Below are 8,705 nucleotides of genomic sequence, written 5' to 3'. Positions count from 1 at the left end.
CTCTTAGCCCGTTTAAAGGTGAGCGAGGATTTCATTCATAGAATAACCAACTGCTTCACCTTCCAATTTATCTTGTAACTTTACCAACTCAAAAATGAATGAATTGAAGGACAGAATAAAGGCCAAGCTTTTCACGGTTTTTCCAAACTTGGTCTCGTTCTTTCAAGTAATTTTCTTAAAGGTTTTCCAGTCGTCTTCGTCTTCCTTCCCTGACATTTAACTTGTTTAAGACTGATTTATCATAGCTGAAGTAGAGTAGAACCTAGTCAAACTTTATTCCTGTCTCAAGTATGCTCCTTTCTTTGGATAAACTGAGATAAAGTTTTCATATGTACAAGTTTTTACTGGCTAAGGTCCTATCTAAGAGGGGAATATGAAAAGTAAGGCCTCCAATTTTTTTCATAGCTGTTGAGATTTTATGCCAACGTATATTGCATGGATGGAAACCTTGAGCACTCAGATACTTTTCTATGTAATTAACCTTGCGCTCGATGACTTTCCCAATTTCGAACGAGACGAACTTTTGTACTCCTCGAACCACCTTCCCGCCGCTTCCCGTTGGTAGGCAGGAACCGCTTCTTGAACGTCGTCGTCCTTCGCGAATTGTCGTCCTCCCAAATCTTTCTTTAAGACTAGAAACAGATGGTATTCAAAGGGAACGATATTTGGACTGTAAGTGGGTGATCAACCACCTTCCATCCAAATTGCTCGATGAGTGACGTTGTTTTGTGGGCCACATCATTGTCCCTTGCGGGCATCACGCCTTATCCTGCTGCAATCAAATGCCTTTTGTCAACCTGCCGCTTATTTTGTTCTGGATAGCCCATAGAAGTTTGCTTAGGGTCTAATAGTGCCTCACATGGTTGATTTTTGTATCCTTGGGCATGAAATCTTGCAGCAGGACACATTTTATGTCCCATAAGACGTTAACCATAATATTGCCCCCTGATTTTGATAATTCCAATGCTCGTCATGAATGTTGAGGCGGCAAGCAGTAAATTCTCTGCACCTTTTTCGTACATTTTTCAAGCCTACGCGCTTCGGAAAACGCACTTTTTCCAATTGACGATGAATTTCAATCAGTACAATCATCTTCGCATGCGGAAACTTAATGACAAACCGCAGTTCACACTTGGTAGGAGCAACAATCGGAACGCCCATCGCGAATGGTTGCTGCGCCTACAATAGAGTATTTGCAAGGGTCGGAATTTAGCGACAAATATTTTTCCAGAGAAAGATTGTATCATGAAAAAGACAATCTTGACGCAAAACGTAGTTCTGTTGCTTTGCCTAAATAATATAAGCCAATAAAGTTACATTTTTTTCGTATCAACACTGAGGAAGGAAAAACGTGCTCTGATTGGCTGCTTAATTCTGACGTCACCAACCCTATACCGCCTATTCCCATGCTGTTTGGCAACCATTTGGCAACGCGAACGTGCGACAACGTCATACTTAACATTAGTTAATTCGAGAAAGTTAATTGTTTTCGCAAGCTTTTTTCCCGAAATGCAACCAGGATATTCGAAGGCTTCATCCAACAACCTGCCAGCGGTTGATGTTTTGATGGTGGCGGATTTTATGAAGAGAAGCCCTCTCTTCGTGAGCTCAGAGCAAAGAGGAGTGAAACTTGCTCGGTAAGTTTCCTTTGCTCGTATTCTTCTTGGTAATCTACCGCTTAAGGTTAGTTTGTAGGCCACCCATTCCAAAATACACACTCATTTCATGTTATGCCTTTATTAGATATTTATTCGAATTGAATTGAATTTAGAATGTAAAAATATTAAGAACCTCACGGAGATTTTTTTACCGTATTACAGATCTTCGAGAGAGAATTATGGTGATTCTGCCGTTGGATACGTGCAAGTGAAACGAGAAGAAGAAAAGTGTTATGTAATGGGTAAAATAACTCCAGAGCATAAAATAAGGGATAAGCCTTATTCAGTTTCAGCAGTTATTGACGAAGAAGAAGGGAGTGTAGAAGAAGTATCTTGTCATGATTGTGCAGCTTCTGCAGGTAAGAGGTCTTCATAGGCTTAAGTAAATAGTAAAATAAATTCAGCTAAAAGTTTTACAACTATAATTTGCTGAGTCTATCACTTATTAATTCGCAATGACATTGGTTCAAATTTTAACGACCAGATATGCAGCATTTAAGAAAACCTGCATCGATTCATTTCAAAGCATTACAAAACTTACTGTATGCAAATGATTTGGGACCATGCGGAAAGGGGTTCGTTTATAACTTGATTTCAATTTAATCTTGGCTTTACTTCTGCATAAACTATCCTTCAAATATTGTAGGTATAAAACAATATAAAAAATCGATGGGAGTTTTTAAATTGCTTGTTGCACATGAGTCGAATTGTTGAAGATTTGGTAATAGTGGAAAATGATTCTCAAGAAAGTTTAAAGTTGTCATAACCATCATGACAGGAGGCTAACAATTTGTTGCTATCATGAGTAAATAAAGATGTTAATAACACATAGCACTCAAAAGATTATTATAAATATAAATGAATTATAACATTTTAATGGTAAATTTTACATATATTGCATACATTTCAAAGCAATTGGAGCTGCTATTTACACTCATATTCAGTTGTGGATTTGGCATCAGTATTCTGTTTGTGTGATAGCCAAGTAATTGGTCCTCCACCAGATAATGCCACATATTAAGTAGTACTTTTCTACCACGAGCTCCCATGCTCTTTTCATTTTAAAGAACCTTCCTCTTCATTTACCACTTTTAACTATTCGAATTTATATGGTCTTTCCATTGTCTTTGAAGGTAGTTAGTCAGTAGTTGGGGAAATTATTCGGCCACCTATATCACTGTGTATGATTTAGAGTGGCCTTAATACTCTTTGCCTCACACTTTTAAACGGTAGTATTACTTGGTTTGCATTGGCACATTACGAGATATCACTGGCAGCATTACTTGAATTGACATGAATGCCATAACACATCTTAGGAGTTTTCATCTAGTGCCTAATGTGAAGATAGTTATATGCCATTTTTCAACGATATTTGCCCTTAAATATACATATTTGTGTTCAGAAAAAGTTCAATAAGTGTACTCATGTATTTTATCATTGGCTACTTAAATCAATGGCATCTTGTATTTCCATTTTTTTAACTTTACTTGTTTTACTCTAGTCAGGATCCAATCCTAGGCGCACAGTCTTTTGCTTTTCCTATTATTTGTTGGAATCTTAATGGGACGTTTGATAAAAAAAAAAGAATTGATTTTTCTGTTAAAGAGAGTGAATTTTAAGACTAGCTTATGGGTAGAAATGTTTCTTAAGCCTGCTGAGTGCTGACATAGCCACTGGGTAATAGTGTGATTTTATTAAGAATAAATAGAAATAAGTTAACACATAAAGCAGTGAAAGTGTTCCTATAGACATATGAGACCAAACAAAGAAGTAAAGTATATAACAGAAAATGTTATATTGATAATTAGTTTAGATATGAGTACCAACATTAATTTATTTCTTTATATCCCTATAACAGGTGGGTGTAAGCATGTTATTGCATTCTTGATGTGGTTGCATCGGCGTAGTGAAGAGCCTTCTCCAACGGAGGTGGAAAGCTATTGGAAAAAGTCTAAACTCTCTTCATCCATTGGCAACTTGAAGCCCCTGAAGGTGAAGGACATGACTGGAGGAGAAGGAGTGGATCATGAGGGTGATGGGATGTTTCGAAAAAAATTAATCAATAAATTTAGGGAAGTTGGCCATTTAAATAATGGCTTAATGGCTTTGTATGAGGACGTTGATTGTGGGGCCTTAACATTGAGAAATATTATGAGGCACTTCCATGATCAGCATGGCACTAAGACTCCCCAAGATTTCCTGGAGTTCAGCCAAATTTTCATGGAAAATTCAGGCCTCTGTGAAAAAGCCTATTGCCTGACAAAGAGTCAACATGAATGCCCACTGTGGCATCAGCTGCGTTGTGGTAGGGTTTCGGCATCAAGGGTCCATGCAGCAATGCATTGTAAAAAGGGAGATGGTGTGCTGGTGGAGGTAATTTTAGGTGCAAAGAAACTTCGTGATACTGCTGCTATGCAAAGGGGACGCATTTTAGAAGGAAGGGTAGTTAAAGCCTTAGAAAAAGTTTTGGGCAAGAAGGTCGAGAAATGTGGTCTTTTCCTTGACCCACAGTACCCCGTCTTGGCAGCATCACCAGATGGAATATGTGAGGATTTGGTAATTGAAATTAAATGTCCTCAGAAAGAGGCAACAGTAAAGAACTATTATGTAGACGGTAAGGTAACAAGAAAACATTTAGCTCAAATTATGGTACAAATGTTGCTTTCCAAGAAAAGAAGAGGCCTTTTTGTTGTAGCAGATCCAAACTTTGAGATAAATGAAAAGCTTAACATTTTTAACATTGACTTTTGTGAAGAAATGAAGTTAGAAATCATAGCTCTTTGCAATGATTTTTGGTCTAAGTTCATATATCCTGTGATGTATGAATAAAAATTTTTAAAATTTCATGCTGTGATTTCTCTGTCCTACAGGAGAAGTAAGATTTTTCATGTTTTCATCATTGAACACAGTAAAGGTAAATGTGCAGATCTTGTCCTTGTTTATTTAAATTCTGAACCGAAGGGAAATGATGTGAATGCTGTTTTATGGTCTGGGAAGTCATTGTCCATTATCTTTGTTTACCTCATATTTGTTATGGTATTTTCAATTCAAGTGCTTCTGTGAGTAGCTGCTTTAATGGGGGCATCAAAATTTACAGTGACATTATTTTGGTATTCATTTCATTCACTTCAATGGCTTAGAGTTGACAACTACAATCCTCATTGAAGTCATTCAGATCACTCCTTACTTTAAACATAATATTTTCACTTTTTTCAATAATATGTAGGAACTTCCATGTTTTATGTTATCCCTTGCATAGCCCTCAGCAGTATAAAATCCTTGATTTAATTTAGTTGTTGTTATTTTAAGGGTTTTAGCCAGTGTTGATTTATACACAAAATAGAGGTATCCATTTTGGCCTTCTTGTCGATAAATACCTGTTAAGGATCAAAAATTCTAGTTTATCCCATGTATATTAACATGCATTGATCACTTAACTCTTTTTGTTTATACTCATTTCTTTAGGAGATAATTATTTCACTTTCAGTCTCTTATGATGGTTTCCCCAATTTTTACTAATTTGAATTTAAGTTTTTATGATTAAAGCTACAGGTTGCATGGTATTTGAGTTGATGATATCAGCAAGAATATTAGGAAAATGGAGAGGATGTACTACTTGTCTAATGTATGCAATATTTTTGATAAATAAATGTTTTAAAAATTTTCAACACCAATAATCACAATATTTCTTTCAATATCATGTGCAATTGGAATGTGGGTGTGGAGAGGGATGGTAAAAGTAAGATGGGTATATAAGTTGAGAATTAAGGAGGCCTTAAGCAAAGTGAAGGAAAAAATAGCTCATAATGGAAATGAGACTAAGGAAAGGTAACTGGTTGGTCCATATGATCAAAGAGAGAAACATAGTAATAGGGCAATTTGAAGGTTATAAAAAGAAGTAAGAAAAATAATAAACTTAATGGAATGCATGAAGGACAACAACTACATTTGCACTAAAAATATGGTTTGCAACAGATGGAGATGGAAACAGCAGTAGGGTAGAGTAACTGCCAGCAGACAGAAAACCAGATGATAATGTTTGTATTCGATGACAAGTTTTGAGGTGAAGCACTCAAATGGAAGCAGAGCATTATTATTAGGTCGTAAAAAGGTATTCTTATGTTCACACTAGGGGGCTTATATGCATGAAATGGTATGAGTCAGAGGAACTTTTGGCTACCTGTACCAATAACATGAATGATAATTAGGAAATGTGGTCATTTGATTAGGTTATGCCGAAAAATTAAAATGAAAACGTTTCACTGGTTATCACATTAATGCACCTGTGAGGAATAAGAAACACCATACTGCATAGTAAAATAGATCATTTTATTGAGAGTCATTATGTCAATGAACTGTAATAGTTGGCCCATTTGGGTCACATAAAATTTTAAATGCTGAAAGTAAAATGAACAAAACTAAATTTAAATTTTAACAAGAGGAGACTGAATATTGACTAAAGCACAAGCAATCGTTATCATATGATCAGCATATGAAACTAAATTGTGGTCCATCACATAGCTTGGCTTCAAAATGCTGAAGTCTCTGATTCTGCCGATTGCCCGTTCCACATGAATTCTGAGACTGGCCACTGTCTTAGACATCTTAGCGTCATGCTCACTCATTTTTTGGCCAGCACTAACTGATGGAGGTCTCACCAAGCTACTCCCTTTTGCAGTAACCAGCCTCTCCAAATTTTTGAAGCCCCTGTCAGCCATTATTATTGAACCCTGCTCTAGAGTGTCCAAAAAACCACAGTCCATGGTGATGGCTTCATCACTGGCTCGTCCACAATACCCTTCAGAAATAAAGGTGATGAAACCACTTGGCAAGCAAGATAGCAAGTACTTTATAGTATTTGCCTTTTTATAGTTTGACCATGTCTGCGCTTGGTGGAGGGCATCACTCGGCTTTTCAATGGCTATTTCAAGGCAGTCTACTATACCACACACATTTGAATAGCGCGCCATGAAAGCCATAGGTAAGACTCGCATGCGCATGTCCCTTTCTGGCATAAATATCAGCTCTTTTACACTTTTTGATATAAGAGGCAGCACAGACTTTAAAATGCGACTCACAGAGGAATAATGACTGCCAAATTCATGTGCCAGAACCTGCAGGGAATCATTTAATTTAATTTTTTTAAGGCAGATCATAAGATGCCTTGGTGACACATCAATATGATCTGATAAGACACAAATCATGGCATAACCTTCACTTGGAATCCCCAGGTACAGTTTTGGATTTCTTTCAATGTAATACATTATACGTTTTATACTAATACCCTTCATCACACTTTCCTCATCCTCCGAATAATCTGAGGAATCACTAAATACACTCTCATGAAATGATGAGTCCAAGTTTTCAGAGGAGGTGCTAGAATAAACAACACTTTCCAAATCATTTTCAAGGGTGGGCAAGACAACAGACTTAACTTCAAATTTCATTGGCGAAGTAGCAACTGTTCTAGAACACCCGCTCGTTTGCACATACTTGCTCCTGTATTTTATTCGAGCCTGTATCCCCTTCTCTGCAGAAGAGGGAGCCCCACTTGTGCTCGGAATTTGGTCTTCTTGCATCACTGGGCTTGAATAAGCTTCATCAGTCTCCATGTTGTCATTTATGGGGATGGCTAGGTCATTTTGTACCTCCTTGGGCTCTGCATGGTCCTGGAGGAGTTCAAGAATTTTTCTTTTCCTTAGTACAGGGCGATCTGGGGAGATAGGGCTGTTCCGATGCTGGCATTCAAATATATGAGGCGTTACTGTTTTCTTCATCCTCAAAGGGCCTCCCATCATCTTCCAATACATATAATTTTCGGCATCCTCTTCCAACTGAAAGGTATTAGTGAAAAATATAGTAAATGCACAGACTAATTAATAATTATGATTGCAGAGAATTAAATCGATGGTTGTGTTTTGAACTGCTTACTAATAACTATAACTATTCCACATAATGTTAATTGTTATTCACTTTCAATAAAAACCCTTCGTTTACGAGTTAATTGAGAGTTAGACTAATACTTAAATGCCATGAAGAACGGCTAACTATGTGGATTCTACCGCGAGAACGTTATGGGTCTAAATGGATTGTATTTTCACCATGCCAAGGATAGTAAGATCATGTTAAATTTTTTTACACCAAGAACGTAGAGGTGAATAATCATAACAATTATTGGATTGAAAGTAGTAGTTCGTTAATTTTATTAGTCCTGAAAGGTTATATAAACCGTTATATTTAAATAAGTATGTAATGTAATGAACAAAAATTTGTGATTTAGGTTTTGTTATGCATTCACAAGTAAGGCAAGGTAAGTTTTCCTATCGATTTAAAAATGTTCCATTTACTTACATTAAAATGATCAGCGCAGCAGCGGAGATGAGTTGACGCTGATAAAGGCATCTTCTTCAAATCCCTTCGAGCAGCTAAGAGCCACTTCTTCCGCAAATCCGGTTTTATGGGTACATTAACAAAAACTTTGTCAGGCGTTGACTTAATCGTGCTTGTACACATAGGCACGAAACAATATTCTTTGGATCCTTTTTTTTCAGTCTTCACTTCCAAACACGTATTATGTTCCTCCTCCATAGCGTACTTCAATAATACTCTTTGCTAGTAGCACACGATTTTAAGGCTCAAAGTCACGAAATACCGTAAATAAGAATGCAAGCACCGGCAAGCACGTTACTATTAGCAAGAAGCAATGGCTGTATAGGGTTGATTACGTCACATTTCATAGAAGATGGCCGCCGGTCGTTTTGGCGCAAGGTTCAAAATAAGATTTTTAAACCGTTATATTTAAATAAGTATGTAATATTATGAACAAAAATTTGTGATTTAGGTTTTGTGATGCGCCAAATATATATTTTCCGTAGTTAGCGAAAGTTGTGCAAATACTCTATTATCTTGCTAATGAGAAACTTTTCTTGCGACGGCAAGGGGGAAGGACCAATAAACACGATAGAGTAGCTAAATGTTGCGCAATACTGCATGCTACGACCTCTAGGTTTTGGAGACCTTACTTTTCATATGCTCCTCGTACATTCC

The 8,705-nt window shown here is 36.9% G+C and overlaps 2 protein-coding genes across 2 annotated transcripts; one reads left to right on the top strand and one right to left on the bottom strand.

Annotated features, from left to right (window-relative positions):
- Positions 1-1,472: 1,472 nt before the first annotated feature.
- On the top strand, positions 1,473-2,157 carry LOC124153162. The gene is made up of 2 exons (XM_046526267.1): positions 1,473-1,637; positions 1,821-2,157. The coding sequence occupies exons 1-2, from the start codon at positions 1,510-1,512 to the stop codon at positions 2,032-2,034; spliced, it is 342 nt and encodes a 113-aa protein (XP_046382223.1). The 5' UTR covers positions 1,473-1,509; the 3' UTR covers positions 2,035-2,157.
- A 3,925-nt stretch (positions 2,158-6,082) lies between these two features.
- Positions 6,083-8,443, bottom strand: LOC124154497. Its single transcript, XM_046528313.1, has 2 exons — positions 8,010-8,443; positions 6,083-7,492 (listed from the first exon to the last, which is right to left on the bottom strand). The coding sequence occupies exons 1-2, from the start codon at positions 8,244-8,246 to the stop codon at positions 6,083-6,085; spliced, it is 1,647 nt and encodes a 548-aa protein (XP_046384269.1). The 5' UTR covers positions 8,247-8,443.
- Positions 8,444-8,705: the final 262 nt, after the last annotated feature.

Source organism: Ischnura elegans, chromosome 1 (genome assembly GCF_921293095.1).
Source record: "Ischnura elegans chromosome 1, ioIscEleg1.1, whole genome shotgun sequence".
In the NCBI taxonomy this organism is placed as follows: Eukaryota; Metazoa; Arthropoda; class Insecta; order Odonata; family Coenagrionidae; genus Ischnura; species Ischnura elegans.
This window is presented reverse-complemented; position numbering and strand designations above follow the sequence as displayed.